The sequence below is a fragment of the Coregonus clupeaformis genome, chromosome 5, assembly GCF_020615455.1.
Source record: "Coregonus clupeaformis isolate EN_2021a chromosome 5, ASM2061545v1, whole genome shotgun sequence".
Classification (NCBI taxonomy): domain Eukaryota; kingdom Metazoa; phylum Chordata; class Actinopteri; order Salmoniformes; family Salmonidae; genus Coregonus; species Coregonus clupeaformis.
Window position 1 is genome coordinate 2,061,778 of NC_059196.1, and position 18,016 is coordinate 2,079,793.

The 18,016-nt window shown below is 44.4% G+C and overlaps 1 protein-coding gene across 2 annotated transcripts; it reads left to right on the top strand.

The window, feature by feature from the left end:
• The first annotated feature begins 11,834 nt into the window (after positions 1-11,834).
• On the top strand, positions 11,835-17,527 carry LOC121558375 (2-hydroxyacyl-CoA lyase 2). 2 transcript variants are annotated; one of them, XM_041871775.2, is made up of 14 exons: positions 11,835-12,146; positions 12,659-12,860; positions 13,020-13,147; positions 13,514-13,764; positions 13,857-13,956; positions 14,120-14,217; positions 14,306-14,442; positions 14,532-14,666; positions 14,760-14,874; positions 15,058-15,227; positions 15,440-15,510; positions 15,626-15,697; positions 15,793-15,898; positions 16,052-17,527. In XM_041871775.2, the coding sequence occupies exons 1-14, from the start codon at positions 12,045-12,047 to the stop codon at positions 16,228-16,230; spliced, it is 1,866 nt and encodes a 621-aa protein (XP_041727709.1). In that variant the 5' UTR covers positions 11,835-12,044; the 3' UTR covers positions 16,231-17,527. The 2 variants fall into 2 exon arrangements, with proteins under 2 accessions (XP_041727709.1, XP_041727715.1); XM_041871781.2 differs by having other exon boundaries at positions 15,691-15,697; positions 16,052-16,223.
• The last annotated feature ends 489 nt before the right edge of the window (positions 17,528-18,016 follow it).

Below are 18,016 nucleotides of genomic sequence, written 5' to 3' on the forward strand. Positions count from 1 at the left end.
GACTGAGCCAAAGAGTTAGAAGACATATCCAAGAGAAAGAAACAGATAAAAGGAGACGGTGACGACCACGACGCCGCTGCACAAATATCCTCTACTCCTGTGCCTCTGAAAAGAGCCGTAGAGGCTGCTACTCCACGAGTGGAGTGAGCTCTTACGCCCTGAGGCAATGGTCGCCCCGCTGCCTCATACGCTGTCTCAATGCCTTCACAAAGCCAGTGAGACAAACGCTGTTTTGAAAGTGGTCTACCCAGTACAGCCGCACCGTGACACACAAACAACTGAGGCGATGACCTAATCGCCGCTGTGCGCTCCACGTAACATGCCAAAGCACGTACCGGGCACAGGCGATGGAGCCTCTCCTCTCTCCTCTCCCCATGAGGAGGGGGAGAAAAGGCCCACAGCTCAACGATCTGTGATCTATATGAGCTCTTAATAACCTTCGGCATAAAAGCCGGGTTAGGACGTAACACCGCCCTGCTCAAATCGCCATTAATGGCGAGGCAGTCGGACGGTGACTCACAGAGGGCTTCGAGTACCAAAGCCAAATCCCACTGAGGAAGCGTGGCTCTAGGCATTGGCCTTAGAGAGAACCATAGAGGACAATGCGCGTTCACACGTGACGCGAATAGATCCACCTCGGCTCTCCCGAACTGTTCCCAAATTTGGAGAACAATGTCTGGGTGCAGACACCACTCGTCGTCTCGAGGACCCCCTCAAGACATGAGGTCTGCTCCCACATTCAAGTAGCCTGGAATGTGTGCTGCTCTCAACGAGCGAAGGTGCTCATGAGCCCACAGCCACAATTCCTCCGCCGACCGGTGGAGTGCAGGAGACCTGACTCCTACCTGGCGATTTATGTAGGCTACTGTGGTCCGGTTGTCTGACCAGACCAACACATCGTGACCCCGAAGGGTAGACGCGAAGTGGGTCAGAACCAGTCGAACCGTTTCCAACTCCAAGAGGTTGATGTGGCGACTCGAAAGAGGCCACACACCTCCTATCGCTTGGGTCTGACATGTCCCTCCCCATCCAGTCAGAGAGGCATCTGTAAACTCTGGAATGTAGGAGGACACTTTGCCTATTGGGACTCAGTGCGTGAGAACGCACGGGTCTCTCCAATAGTTCAGATCTGCACTGAGCGAGAGAGGAACCACCACGAACCGACGATGTTGACGCACTGGGTCTAGTCTTAGTTGGGCGAACCATCGCTGCATCCTCCGCATGCGCAGGAGTCCCAGCGGGACCACGGAATGTGCTGACGGAATGTGCTAGTCTCTCCAATAGTTCAGCTGTATCCCCAGGTAGGCCAGGGCGCACTCTTTTTCCAATTCACAGCGAACCCCAGACCCGTGAGATGAATCACTGTCTGTGTCGTGTGAGTGAGTGAACGGCAGCTCTGCTGACGGGGCGAGAACCAGTAGGTCCTCTAGGTAGGCTAGTAGCCTTATTCCCTGATGATGCAACGGCCTCCACACACTTGGAAAAAGTGCGAGGTGCCAGGGCGTACCCGAATGGCATCCTCGTGAACTCGTACGCCCCCCCTTGAAAGGTGAATCGCAGAAACTTTCTGTGACGCAGCTGCACCGGCACATGAAAGTACGCGTCCTTTAGGTCTATGCTCGTACAAAAGTCTCCCTTCTGAACACATTCCAGTAGACGTTTTGTCGTTAGCATTCAGAAGGGACGTTTGGCTACGCTCTCGTTGAGAATGTCTAAATCCAATATCGGCCTCATTCCCCCCGTCTTTTTGGGCACCAGGAAATAGGGCGAATATAGCCCTTTGTTCCTTTGCTCCCGGGGAACTACTGTGACCTCCTCCTTCGCCAAAAGTTCCGTAATCTCTGAAACCAGAGCGGGCACTTTTTTGGGCGTTTTCATCCCCGTCTCCACCAAAATGACAAGGGGTGAATGGCCATCACCAATGTAAACTAGTTAATATTGTGATTGTACGGGGTGCAGTGTTACAGTATAAACAGGAAGGAGCTAAAAATAAGTTGCGTGAGAAAAAATGGTTATCTGACTCTTTTCATGAAACCAGAGTTTTAAATAAAAAACTCTGGGTTACGGGTGGATAATTTTAAATGGTTAAAAAAAGCAGATCATAACATTGGCTCAAGAGACGCACTAAAATAATAGCTCCTAGGAGAATAATTCTGGGAATTATTACTAAAGGGGGGGATTTCTTATTTTTCCACCATGGGAAATAAAGCTTCTAAAGAGGTCTGAGAATTAACGGGGGATGAAAGATATATGTTAGGAAGAGATCGAAGAAATATGTTTTATGGATCCATTTGGGAGAAGAAGTATGGATTTATTGGGCATCTCGAAGTAGAAAAATTAGAGGTTATGATTAAACAGATGCATGTACACTGTGGAACTAATTTGAAAAAACAGCGAAAGGAGGGGCTAGAGACAGCGAGGGTATGGCTTTTTGAGGCGCGAAGGAGAGAGGAAGGACAAAGGACATTATTTTTTGAGATGCAAAGAGAAAGGGACGAAAAAATTGAAGTTTCAGGGCCTCCCCCAGAGCAAAGAGCAGAGAGGTTATATCCAGAGTTGGTAGAGCAAGCTTGGAAAGAAAGCCCAGATGATACCGTTGTCATGTGTAGGAGAAGATTAGGAGTAATCCCCGTCCCTCCCCCACCATATGAAGGCCAAGCCGGAATGTTGGAAGGGCGGGAAGAGGGGTGGCAGAGTAAAGAGGCCAGTAAAGAGAACAAAGAGGGGGAAGTTTTACAAGAGGAAATAGTCAGGTTAAGGGTAGAATTGGATAGAGAGAAAGAGGCAGGAAGAGCTAGAGAGAGTAAACACAGAGAGTTTAAACACAGGGAGTTGAAGAGATTAGAAGACTACAATAAGCCAGGGAAGAGAGAGTGGTTAGATGATGAGGAAGGGGGTGACCAGTACCCTTTGATAGCCTTGCCGAACCCAAGGGCTGGGGAGGAGCATGCACCAGACACACTGGATGTATATAGGGCGTGGACACAGCGAGATGTAGTAAGAGCTATAGAGGGTGTAGTGCACCCTAAGACAGGAATAGAGGGGTTCAGGAGGGATTTGGAGAGTCTAGCAGCAAGCTTTAAGCTAAACACAGGGGAAATTGAGAGGGCAGTCAGAACCCTAGTTGGGAAAGATTGGGCAGCTGTTTAGGGGCAGTGGGTTTCAGGGGATGCCAATGGAGCAGTCCTGCCATGGGCAGATGATGGGCAATATGTTGGGAAAATAACTGAATTGTGTAATAATTTAAGGGAACATTACCATCGACATGCTGACTTCTCCAAAGTACATGAATGTAAACAGGAAGACAGTGAGACCATCAGCCAATACTTAGAGAGACTGAGAAATGTATTTAACGCAAATAGTGGGATACCTGAGCCTCCCCAAGGGCAGGGAAATGATACTCCGTACCATCAGCAGCTAAAAATAGCATTCCTTAGTGGAATGAGACCAGAAATAAGCAGGAATATTAAGAAGATTTTGGTGGGATGGGGAACTACATCGTTAGCTGAGGTCAAGAGATATGCAATCCATCATGAGCAGAATAGTAGACAGGATAGAGTAAGAAAGGAACAAAAGGGAGCAGAGTATTTAATGGCTACTCTAGGGGAGATAGCTGGTAGAGGTAGAACTCCAGAAGAGGGGGGAGGGAGGCCTCGCTCTTTCCTGCCCTATGGGAAAGGAAGTAGGTGTTTTAACTGTGACAAAGAAGGACACTTTGCAAGGGAATGTTGGGCCCCGTGTAAACACTGTAACGAGACAGGTCATAACCATCGCAGCTGCGGCAATAAAAGAAGGGGCAAGCAAGATAATCGGGGTGGAAAAAGAGAGAGGGCCTACAAACACCCATCACCCAGTTCCGGTAGGGAGGAAGAGGAAGATGAGGCATGACTAGAACAAGGGGAAGATAGTGAGACAGATAGTGGAGGAGAGGGGTCAGAGGAACCCAGTGTTATGGGGTGTGAAGTGTTTGAGTTGGAAACAATTGAATTGGCTCTGCAGCAAGAACAGAAACCATACCTCACCTTAACAATATTGGGGAAAAATATTACATTATTGTGTGACACAGGGGCATGTCGAGCAGCGATCTGTGTAGCCGACATACCCAAAGGAATTAGAATTAATGGGGAAAGAATCATGGTACGCTCGGCCTCGGGCCATCAATTTATAGAGCGATTATCAGCCCCTGTGACTTTACAACATGAAGATTCAGGGGGAGAGGTATGCATACCTGTACTGGTATCAAGCCTGTGTCCAGTAAATTTACTAGGAAGGGATGCCATGACTCAGTTGAACGTAGCTGTGAAGCCTACGCTGAGGGGTATGAAGGCATATGTCGTAAGGGATAATATGGTATTGAGCGGGGAGGGAAAACCATGCTATTGGTATAGCCAGGATCTGCTAAGAGGGGGACTTACAGACATACCGAAAGCATTAATAGACCTAGGAAATGAGTTAGTGATTGGATCAACCAAGATGACAGTAGATGACTTACACTGTACATTATGGTGTAATGAGCACCCAGGCCCTAACCCAGATTATGAGGAAGAATTGTTAAAGACCACAGAAAAACAATTGGGTTAAAATGGGTTCACTATGATGAAAAACGTGCAGCTGTAGAGGTGGAGTTGGGACCACAGAGCCAGAGGCTGTACAGAGAAAGGTGGAGCCCCCATATTTCCCTAGTGAAAGAACCTGCAGAGGAATGGTTATCACTAGGTAAATGGGTAAAACAGGGGGAAAACATTACTGACTGGCAAAATACACCAAATGGGGATCAGTATAGCCACTCCACTGGGAGATATAGAAGAAAATTGAATTGGAGAGCAAAAACCCAGCCCGGGGTCCACCTGGAGACAAGTTTTAACGGATGACAGGAAGAGATTTTCTTAACTCAGGAACAGGAGGCTGAGTTAACAGCAATTCCGTTCAAATTATGGTCACAAGGACCAGCCGATGTAGGACTAATTAAGGGGGTAGCTCCAGTACAAGTGATTCCTCGATCCGATCATAGACCATACCAAAAGCAATATCCTATGAAACCAGAAGCAATAAAAGGGATAACACCTACATTTGATCATTTACTTAAGGGAGGGGTGATAGTTCCTGGAGATGAGGCACAATGCAACTCTCCAGTATTTCCTGTTAAAAAGGCGGCACCTAGCGCCGACTGGAGGATGGTCATGGACTTGCAGGGGGTTAATAGAAATATAATTCCCAGAGCTCCATGTGTACCAGATCCACATACATTGCTGAACCAATTGAAACCAGAAAACTCCTATTTTACGGTGATAGATTTAGCTAATGCTTTCTTTAGTATCCCAGTTCATCCGGATAGTCAGGGGTGGTTTGGCTTTACTTTTCAGGGAAGGAAATGGACTTACGCTAGGATGCCTCAAGGCTACTCGGAAAGTCCTACAATCTTTGCTCAGGCTATAACTAGGAATTTGGGAAAGTTTGAACCTCAGGAAGGAAGCCAAATGTTAGTTTATGTAGATTATATTATATTGGCTAATCCTACTCAGGAGGTATGTAAGAGGGATACAATTCAATTGTTAACCTTCCTGGCAGAACAGGGACACAAAGTGAGCAAAAAGAAACTTAAACTTTGGCAGAGCGAGGTGATTTACCTAGGACACACTATAACTCAGGAGGGGCGAATGTTAAACTCATCCAGGAAAACTGCAATACTTGGAGCGCCAAAACCGTTGAACAAAAAACAAATGATGAGCTTTTTGGGGATGATAAACTACTGTAGAGTTTGGGTACCGCATTATGCACTGCATACTGGGAAGTTAAGTGATCTTATCTATGGGAAGGCAATGGCAGCCCATGATAAAATCATTTGGAACTCCGAGGCGGAGGAACAATTTATAGAGATAAAAAAGTTGCTCACTTCCCAAACAGCCTTAGCTTTTCCTAGATATGACAGGCCTTTTACCCAAACGGTAGACTGTAGGGAAGGATATATGACATCGGTCTTAACTCAAAAACATGGAGATAAGAATAAACCCATTGCATATTATTCATCTAAATTAGACCAGGTAGCACAAGCAATGCCACTATGTTTACAATCTGTGGTGGCTGCAGCTCAGGCAGTGCAAGATTTGGCATCAATAGTTTTGTACCACGATTTAACCCTAAAGGTTCCGCATGCAGTATCCATACTGTTGTTGGAGCATAAGATGGCCTATATGTCACCCGCTAGACATTTATCTTGTATGATAATTCTGTTAAATATGCCTAATTTGACCATTGAAAGGTGTACAACTCTGAACCCCTCTACTCTGGTTCCTATTGCAATAGATGGCAGCCCACATGATTGTATAACTGAAACTGAGAAACTTGTGTTACCAAGACCTGACATGAAAGACCTAGCCTTAGTAGATGGGGAAGTGACTATGTTTGTTGATGGTTCATCAAGAAAAAACCCTGATGGTACGAATGCTACAGGATATGCAGTTGTAACAGAGACTGAAGTCTTAGAAGCTGAATCATTACCTAGAAATTATTCTGCACAGCAGGCAGAAATAGTGGCTCTCACTCGGGCATGTCATTTGGGTAAAGGGAAAAAGGTTACTATTTACACCGATAGTGCCTATGCATTTAATACAGTACACGTATTTGCTGCACAATGGAGAAACAGGGGAATGGTAACCACTTCTGGCAAAACCTTTACACATGCCCAGTTAATTTTGAATCTTTTAGATGCTGTACTCCTACCAGAGAAGTTAGCTATCTGTAAATGTGATGCTCATACTAAAGGTGTAGATGGCATAAGCAACGGCAACAGAAAGGCAGACGAGGAAGCTAAAAAGGCAGGTCTCAAACCACAAACCCACATACTTACATCTGAAAGAAGAGGTGGACATTGATAAAGCATTACTGATGGAGAGCCAGTTGAGAGCACCAATGAAGGAAGTGACTAGATGGGAAAAATTGGGAGCAGTCAAGAAGGGGGAGATTTGGCATCAGGGTAATTTACCTATATTACCAAAATCTCTGTTTAGATATGCAGCAATTTTGATATATGGGCAAAGTCACGTATCAACCGGGGGGATGGTGGAAATAATTAGAAAGCACTTTGTAGCATACGGGATAACAAATTACCTAGGTGTGTTATATGTGCACAAAGTAATCATCAAGGAAAGCAGAGAGCACCAAAAGGGGAATTTCCCCAGGCCAGGTATCCATTCCAACAGTTGGAAATTGATTTTATAGAACTTACAAGAAGTGAAGGGGAAAAATGGTGTTTGACTGTGATAGACAAGTATACCAAATGGGTAGAAGTCTTTCCAACCCCCTCCGCTGATGCATTCACAGTAGCTAAAGCTTTATGTCAGGAAATAATCCCTCGATTCGGATTGCCAGAAACTATATATTCCGACAATGGGTCTCACTTCGCTAACCAGGTGATAGATAATAATGGACAGAAGTTACATATTAATATGAAGAAACATTGTTCATATCATCCGGAATCAGCGGGTTTGATTGAACGCACTAATTCGACGATTAAATCACGTCTGAGATAAACGCACATGAGTACAGGAAGAAATTGGGTACAATGTCTACCAATAGTATTAATGACGATTAGGGTAACACCGGATAAAGATGGGTTATCCCCCTTTGAAAAAGTGTTTGGGAGACCATATAGAATGCCTGAGTTAGGCAGACTAGAGCAGGCAGATATAGAAGTAGAAGGGACGTTGGCGGGACATATGAGAAGACTGTTCATTAACCAAACATGTATGTCAAAGATTCTGTGCCCCACAGGAGAACTAAAGGAGAGGGTAACCCACTCTATCCAACCAGGAGACTGGGTGTGGATACAATCCATAAAGAAGAAAGACTGGAAACAGCCCCGTTGGGAAGGCCCCTATCAGGTTATATTGGTCACCGCCTTTGCCATTAGAATAGCAGAGAGAGGAACCTGGGTCCATGTTACCCACTGCAAGAAGGTAAGACCACATACAAGCACCACTTAGCACACGCAGAGTTGAAGAGAAGAACTAGACCGAATAGGGTCCGGGGATCACCTCTGTCAACGAAGATCTCCTACCCCGACCTATCATCACTGTAGTGTGTTCTTAGGGTGTGAGTATGGGGTGGTACCAAGCAGAAGGACTAAAGGCAGGAGAGGGTTGGCGGTTTTTGGGAATATGGGTGACCCTGAGCTGCATCATAGTCTCAGCAATAGTCTTGGTATGTCAAGATCCACCACCACCCCGCACCAATTACGCTATGGCCTTACCATTATTAAGAAATAAAAGGGAAGCAACCCGACATACTGACCGTCAAGGACGAGTGATCTACAAAATAGGGGTCAGAGAAGGGTGGGGAGTAAGATTCAAAATTAGGATCAGGGATCTTATCAGGGCAGATAAGCAAGCAACGTGGGATTATAAAATCCCATTGTATTTATGTTCAGCTCCCTCGGCGGATTGTTCCTGGGCTCAGGTATTTAGACATACTGGAGGACGGAGATATGAGACGGGGGGGGCTGGACGTCCAGATGGAGGATAAGAAGGTATAACGACATCCCCACGGAGATGGTAGTAACAATAGTAAAGGTCACTAAGGAGGACATGAAAAGAACTTACTGGGCTTGCGCGGACGAATATGGACGGGATACTTGTCTGAGATTACATTTCATGGAGTCAAAAGATATGGGGGGCACAGGTACTGTCATTAATCCACTAACAGCAATAGACCGAGTAAATCAGTCAAGGGATGACAGAGTCAATTCGACTAACCCGTCCACTATGAAAGGTTTTCTCCTCCAAGAATGGAACCAAGGGGAAGTGGAGGGGGTCCCTGATGAGAATCTCTGGTTAAAGTGGATGAAGTACACCACTAGGGCCTTGGGGGAGACCAATTGTTATGCATGCTCCATTGGGCGACCGACAATGTTAACCGCCCCAATGCCAAAGGCAATGTATCCCTGTGTATTAGACCTGGGGTCCAATCAAAAAGAGCCCAATTGCACAGGGATTGGGCTGGCAAAGTTGGCATACTCGGCCAGCCCACCTAGATTCACTTTAACTCCTGGCGAATACCAGTGTTACAGACATAGAAATGGCACCCGTAACTTGGGTGATTTTGATGGCTGTAAGGAGATAATTAATGTGACTGATTTAGATAAGGAAGGGAGGGGAAAAATTATGAACCTTACCATCCCTCTGACTGATGTGTGGTGGGCATGCACTAACAAAGGGAGCATTCGACAGACATTACCAGAGGGATGGGTGCACCAGTATTGTTGGTCCAACCTGTAAGAATTAGTCATCAAAGACCAGTGAAAGGAAGAATAAACAGGAGAAAAATAAATATAGGTCAGGAAGGAAATAGCCCAATTTGGATAGATGGTATAGGCATCCCCAGGGGTGTTCCAGACGAATACAAAGCTATGAATCAAATATGGGAGGGTTTTACCACAACATTTTTCTGGTGGGTGACAATAAACAAAAATGTGGATTGGATTAATTATATCTATTACAACCAACAACGATTTATTAACCAGACTAGAGATGCAGTAAAGGGGATCTCCAAACAATTATCCGCCACCTCACTCATGACTTGGGAAAATCGGTTGGCTCTGGATATGTTGCTGGCAGAAAGGGGTGGAGTCTGTAAAATGGTGGGGGGCCATTGTTGCACATTTATCCCTAACAACACCGCACCGGAGGGGACGGTCACCAGAGCTCTTGCAGGATTAACTGCGCTAAGTGAAGAATGGGCTGAAAACTCAGGAGTTAGTACATCTTGGACAGAATGGTTTGATACCATGTTTGGTAAATGGAAAACCATAGCAGTAACCATCTTAGGGGCAGTCAGTGTTTGTATGGGGACTCTTGTATTATGTGGTTGTTGTCTTGTTCCCTGTGTCCGAGGATTGATGAGCAAGGCGTTGGTGAATGCAGTATCTCACCAAATGATAAGAGATGGACCGACTCCGGACTCTGATCAGGAGAGTGGGAAATACGATCCTCCAGGCTTGGGGGATAACGAGGACTTTGACCCTGAAAGACCGCAATTGGATGAAACTTTTATTGGTTCTGACGTATGAAGATCATAGGGAAAATCCTAAAAAGAAGACCTATGATTGGAAGTAGATAAATATAACTAATCTCTAAGATTAATCATGTTTGTAAATACATTTATCCTGAATATGAAATGATTTAGTCATAGGGGTGGATTGATAGATTAATTTGTATTTTAAGCTAAAGCTAAAGGATTTCACCCCAAATACAGTATAAAATGTGTAAACAATGTTACAATTATCATGTAGTGTCAACCCACTAACAGAGGGGGCGGTACTAAACATTCACGGGTGAAGGGGATGGCGGAAACTGTTTAGAAAAGCCACCTAAAGGTGGGAGGAGTCAAGTTCAGGAGGTATAAAACCGTATGTATGTGTTTTTGGCGTCAGAGCTCTCCATGAATAAAAATACAGATAATACTTGTGGGTTGTGGACCTTGAATCATTGATGATTAAAACCAGAGCCTTACAACCTCTGGTAATGATTCAAGCTTAGGTTGAATTAGAGATAGGAATTCTCTTAACACCTAGGCAGCGGGGTAAACCAATAGGAGCAGAGCTCCCCTATGGGGCGGAGCTCCACAATATAGAACGGAGCAAGGTAGGGTACAGTGATGAGAATGACCCTTCGTATCTAGTAGGAGTACGATTTGTTAATAAGGAACAGCTGAGCAGAGTACCAATCTTGAAGAAACAATTTGAGTTATCCAAACTGGTGGAGAGAGTGCTGGGTAAACTGAAGGCTGTGAGGATCACGAAAGGCGGGCTTGTTTTTTTGTTGAGATTCTGCGGATCAGAAGGAACGGATCAGAAGGAACGTGCGTTGTGTCTTAATCCATTTGATAAGTTTGAAGTGTTGTGTGTGTCTCTTCGGAACAGGGCTCCCCTCAAGGGGGTTACAGTGCTATGAAAAAGTATTTGCCCCCTTTCTAATTTTCTCTACTTTTGCATATTTGTGGTACTGAATGTTATCAGATCTTCAACCAAAACCTAATATTAGATAAAGGGAACATAAGTGAACAAATAATACAACAATTACATATCTATTTCATTTATTTCATAAACAAAGTTATGCAACACCCAATTCCCCTGTGTGAAAAAGTAATTGCCCCCTTACACTCAATAACTGGTTATGCCACCTTTAGCTGCAATGACTCCAACCAAATGCTTCCTGTAGTTGTTGATCAGTCTCTCACGTCGCTGTGGAGGAATTTTGGCCCACTCTTCCATGCAGAACTGCTTTAACTCAGTGATGTGTGGGTTTTCAAGCATGAACTGCTAGTTTCAAGTCCTGCAACACCATCTCAATTGGGATTAGGTCTGGACTTTGACTAGGCCATTCCAAAACTTCAAATTTGTTGCTTTTTAGCAATTTTCATGTAGACTTGATTGTGTGTTTTGGATCATTGTCTTGCTGCATGACCCAGCTGCGCTTCAGCTTCAGCTCACAGACGGATGGTCTGACATTCTCCTGTAGAATTCTCTGATATAGAGCAGAATTCATGGTTCCTTCTATTAAGGCAAGTCCTCCAGGTCCTGAGGCAGCAAAGCATCCCCAATGGAATATTAGCAAAAGCCGTACCACCTTCTCAGGTCCTAGAGCCTGAGAAAGGAGATATGGAGAACTAAAAGTTTGTTTTGGCAATGTACTATTTTTATTAGAGTGGATTGTTAGTATCACTATAAAGTATGGATTTTTTTTTTTTTTTTTTTTTTCAAACCGTCCAGCTGGTGGCGGCAATACAACTTTTGGATGTAGTCCGCCATAAAACCCACAGAAGAAGAAGAAGAATTTCACGAACGGGTGGAGTATGGCTTTACACGCGTTTCTTGTACAGTAGGCTAGTAAATTGTGCATTTGAAATGCCTGTTTATAAATAGCGCTGCTACTAGGTTGTGCATTGGATGAACAGCAGCCTAAACTGGAGAGCTATTCGATCCACAAAACATATTGGATAGTGGTTTATTTAAGGACTCGCTTCCGTATTTTGACACATTTCGCTTGGAAATGGAGATTACCACCGCGATGGGATGCTCTGTTGGTTTTGCCTTCGGAGGACTAGTATTTGTAGCGTATAAACTTGGTTTACTGTATCAGTTGTTTCATAAGGTAAGTCACTTCCGTGTAAACAATGTTTCATTCTAACTTTGTGTCAGCCTGCTCACTTGCTGTCTTAACTCTTAAACTCACCTGCAACCTGGCATTCTCATAAGCAAAACACCTTGTTCATGCCTTACTACAGTATCTGTCTTCTTTTTATTTACTCCTCCACCTAGCCTAAGTGAACCTGCATAATACTCAGATACTCATCTAGTAGGTGAAAGGTAACCCTGCTGCATGTGAGAGAACCACCTTGTGGCTATCTAACACTAAGGCCATGATAACACATTGCAGGTTCTTCAGAAGTCATACAATAGGCTACATAAGGAGCATTAGGCCTTCAAATACAATATGCAGTTCATTGCTAAATACAAGATAGTGATCTATAGATAAACAATAGGCCTTTTCTAGTTTACGACATCCCTTTTCAGTTAATTAAACCAAATTATACATTGTCCATGACCCTGATTTGAGATCTGCCTGTTCAGTCCTTTCCCTGAGTTCTCTACTTTTTCCCCCAGACTGAGACCCAGAGCCCTCGCCATGGTGGAGAGAGTGTGGCAGAGGTTCTGCGTGCCCATGGGGTTAAGTTTGTCTTCACCCTGGTGGGGGGGCACATCTCGCCCATCTTGGTGGCCTGCGAGAAGCTGGGCATCCGCATTGTGGACACCAGGCATGAGGCTACTGCCGTCTTTGCAGCTGACGCTGTAGCCAGGCTCTCAGGTAAAGTAGTACCATACATTACCTACTATAATATCCCAAATACCTTACCTACAGTGTCGAGCTGAACCGTCCGGGACTGGTTTAACTTACTTAGTGCACTGTATTCTACTCGTGTTCATACTGTAGCATTGACACTGTCAGTGATTCTCCCTCCAACAGGCACTGTAGGTGTAGCTGCAGTGACTGCTGGCCCAGGCCTGACTAACACAGTCACAGCAGTGAAGAACGCTCAGATGGCCGAGTCTCCACTGCTTCTCATAGGGGGAGCTGCTGGAACACTACTTCAGGTGAGAGTCTAAGGGCTTTTACTGGTGTAGCTGCATGGGGGTACCCTAGTCCTAACATTAACATTAACACGCGTGTAAAGCCAAGGTAGTGGGTTCGATCCCCGGGACCACCCATACACAAAAAAAAAAATTATGCACGCACGACTGTAAGTCGCTTTGGATAAAAGCGTCTGCTAAATGGCATATTATATTATATTATATTATAACACTAAGGCTAAGGTCACGATGCGCCAGCAAGTCAACAAAATCAACAAAATACCATAAGCTTGCGCTGTAGAGTTGTGTGACTGTGGGTGATTATAATAACATCTAATTCCCCCTATCCATTGTGGAGGTTTGACCTCTTGGTGAACTTTTGTTGTGCAGGGTAGAGGAGCACTGCAGGACATTGACCAGATGTCCCTGTTCAAGCCGCTGTGTAAGTTCTGCGCCTCGGTGAGGAGTGTGAGGGAGATTGTCCCCACGGTGAGGAAGGCCCTGGCCATCGCCCAGTCTGGAACTCCAGGCCCTGTGTTCATAGAGTTCCCCATTGACACACTCTACCCCTTCCACCTGGTGTCCAAAGAGTTCGGAGTGAAAAACCCTCCCAAGGGAATAATGGGGAAAGTTGTCACTTGGTAAGTAATCAGCAGGATTGTGCATGACCATACTTTCACACATCCCTTGTGATTTGTGAAAGTAACAGATGCTGTATATTTCCTTCCATAAGGTACCTCCACAATCACCTAAAGAACTTGTTTGCTGGGGCCTGGGAAACCAGAGACTTGTCACCTCTCCCTGTGCACATCCCTCATGCCACAGACAATCAGGCAAGACTAACTAACCCTTAGTCATTCTCTAACAACAGTGAGAAAGGCTTCATTTGGTAGAAGCCGTTAGTTCGTACTGTAACCAGTTACAGATTTCCAATAGACATGAAGGCATGTTTTTTATGTGACCCTTGTGGCTCAACCTCTAGTGATCTGTCATCAGGTACAAAAGTGTATAGAGCTGGTGAGCAGAGCCAAGAAGCCTGTTATCCTACTGGGGAGCCAGGCAACACTACCTCCAACACCTGCAGATGACATCAGGTATTTCAACAACCACATTTATATTACACAAGACATCATCAGACTTCTGGTCCATTCAATGCCATTTCATATAGTTGTCCTGTTACAGGGCGGCCCTGGAGTCCCTGGGTATCCCCTGCTTCCTGGGTGGAATGTCCCGTGGCATGCTGGGTAGGGACAGTCCCTTGCACATCAGGCAGAACAGGAGGGACGCCCTAAAGTACGCAGACCTTGTGCTGCTAGCAGGTGAGACACTAACAGCCAACTGTAAGTCTTGTCTCCATACAGTTGTTGTATCTTTGAGGCTTCTCTCACAGTGGTGGTATGTGTTGCAGGAACTGTATGTGACTTCCGATTAAGCTACGGCAGAGTTCTGAACAGGCACAGCAAGATCATTGCTGTCAACAGAGACAAGACTCAACTTCTGAAGAACTCTGACATGTTCTGGAAGCCCACTGTGGCCATTCAGGGTTGGTACAGCTGTCTGAATTGTCCAGAGTTCTGCCACTACCTGTTTGAGCTATTTGATCTTTTGGAGTCTCACATTTCTGTTTGTCTTTTAGGAGATGCAGGCTCCTTCCTACTCCGTCTCTCCAAAGGCCTCATGGGCCACAAATGTCCCGAGGATTGGCCACAGAGTCTCAAAGCAGGAGACGTCACCAAAGAGAAGGCTAATCGGTACACTTGTGGAATTAATTCAGCCAGTTGGGCAGAAAGCCAACAGTTGTTTTTTTTTGTATACTTAACCAATGACCTCCATGCAAATGACTACAGTCAGTACATCTAGTGCACCAAACACAGACAATACAAGGTGTGTTAGTTCCCTGTGAAAGTGTGTTTTGCTCTGTGTTTTCCGTGCAGGGGGAAGGCTGATGAGAAGACGGACCGCCACCTGAACCCCCTGAGTGTCCTGCACCGTGTCGATGAGCTGATGGCTGACGACAGCATCATAGTGGCGGATGGGGGCGACTTTGTGGGCAGTGCTGCCTACATCATGAGACCAAGGGGCCCACTCCGCTGGCTGGATCCAGGTCAGGATCCTCAGTGTTAGGAGTAAAAAAAAAATATATATATATATATAGACAAAATATGTTTTGAAATGTGTTATAGGATGTGGTCACTTGAGTAAGAGAGGTATTAACATGTACAATAAAACAAATAGGACTTGTTTATTGAATTTGAATCCGGGACGTTCTTGATGTCTTAATGGATGATAACCTGATGTTTTTTGTCATTCTAACAGGAGCATTTGGAACCCTTGGTGTTGGAGGAGGGTTTGCTCTGGGAGCCAAGCTGTGTCGACCTGAGTCAGAGGTACAGTAGAATACCAAGCAGGCTTTATCGATCACTGTTTTATAGGAGTTTAGGTTTGTTCATGTTGTGAAACACCATTTTTGGCTGAGTTTAGCTGACTAAGTTTCTCATTGAGGTGTGGATCATCTATGGCGATGGATCCCTTGGATACAGTGTTGCCGAATTTGACACTTTTACCAGACACAAGGTATAGTAATAACCAATTTACCATTCAGACCAACTTATCAACTAACTAATCATGCATTCAGACCAGTTAATCTGCTTTGTCCCTCTCTCTCCCAGACGCCAGTAATTGCTCTGGTGGGGAACGATGCCTGTTGGAGCCAGATCTCCAGGGAGCAGGTTCCCATCCTGGGCAGCAATGTGGCCTGTGGCCTGGCCTTCACAGGTATTTATGTTGGCCTACTGTACCCCCACTGCCACCACACTGGGGATCTCTAGTGCCCATACTCACACATGCAATGTCTCTGTTAGCCCATGTCATCTGTTTGAATGTCATGTCACACATCCAACATGCTGTCTCTATTTTACTCTTCCCTAGATTACCACATAGTTGCAGATGGTTACGGAGGCAAGGGCACCGTCATTGGTCGCGAAGACGAGGACAAGCTGGATGACATCATAAAAGAGGCACAGAAGGAGACCCGAGAGGGGAGAGCCACACTACTCAATGTTCTCATAGGGAAGACCAACTTCAGAGAGGGCTCCATCTCTGTGTAGAGTAGCTCAGACAGACAGACAGACAGACATACCGACCGCAACCCCTGGGGTCTCTGTCTGGGCCTGTGGGTCCTAAAACCTCCCCACCTTGCCTAGAAACCCAAATCTGTTCACATGCTGTGGAACAGTACATCTGCTGCATTTCTCTGGTGAAGAAGGGAAAAGATGAGTGTGAGGGACCTCAACAATTCAGGAACTCATTCTTCTCAACCTTTATCAGCCTTTATATCTGTTAAAATGAGTTTTGATTATGGACTTGAATGAATGAAACTGTTTTTGCTTGTTTTTGCTTGAGAGAACTTGACATGTATGCTTTGGAAAATGAACTACGGCTGGCTTTGCAGCTGTTATTATGTAGTAGGCCAGTATCCTTGCTGTATACACTTTTAACTAATTAATGTATATTGACTTCAGATAGCCTATTGATTTACTGAACTCTACCTTGAAGCTGGTCATTTATTTTGAAAAACAAAGAAAGTGAATTTTGGAATGACATGTCCTTCATAGGGATATTTATGAAAATGTGTATCATACACTAAACTACAAGCCGCAGCAGGATTTGTAGGGTTAACAACAAGGTAATAATACAATTGTAATAATACTGTAATCATTTAACTTAAAGGGTATAGAATTGATGATTAAATGCCTTTAATTCTTGAATGTATAGTAGGACTCCACAAATACATCAATCAACAGAATGGATACACAAATACAAGACGTTGATTCAGAAGTTATTTATATGCAGTAGTAGTGCCCTATGAAAGAGGAAGGAATTTAAACTGGAAGATGTTATCATATTTTACCATTTGGGTAGTGGTCATTATAATCTTAAGTAAATTATAACATTTTATTACACTCATACTATTTCAGGTTACACTATACTATTTCAGACTGACCTATTTTAAGGAATTCTGCATGATCCTGATCATGCAAATTGAAGTCCACCTTAAATTTGAATGTTTTGAGAATATTTGTAATATTATAATATTTTCTGTTTTGCTTTGGATTGAATCACTATGTACTATTCATCATGTTTGGGTCGTCGTAAGGAGAGGGATTGGAAGACACCTGCCCTAAATCTGGGTCTGAGAATCTGTCGCGCTGGCGTTTTGTATTTGATTATGTTTGATTATATAATATTTTATCTTATACGTAAACACAGTGATACTAGTATGCCTCTTTTCTTTTTCAGTGATGACCCAATGCATTTAGTCATCAGTCCTGGAATCAGAACGCCATGGGATTATAGGGACAGTTGTTATTTTTGCGTTGCAATAAAGACAAGAATGGAAATATATAGTGGGGGGTTTTCAGCGCTATTGAGTGGCGTCTTTGTGACACCAGATATATTGATTGTCTAATTCTGAGATTCTGACCATCGTTACGACAAGCGTGTGACTACACTATGCACTCCTTATCCTCTATCATTTACCTTGAACTTTTATCAACTTTGAGGTCAAGATTGTGTTGGCTGTAGGCAGAGCTACTGTACATTCAGATCTCTATATGTCTCTGGCTATATAGTCACAAACATGCTAGTCTTGCGTTACCATACTATCAAGTCTCGTTAAATGATTGTTCTACTGTGTTAATTTTCTATGACTGTTTTGGATAATAGGATATTATGGTTTGCTTTTAGATTCAGTGGTCATAGTCTACAAGTGTTACAGCCAGTGTATTACATATTAATAATACACTTCAGATCATCACACCCTAACCATTTACTTTGGTCCTATTGGTCGAAACAAACAATGAGCAGTTATAGGTCTGCTTGATGTATGATGAA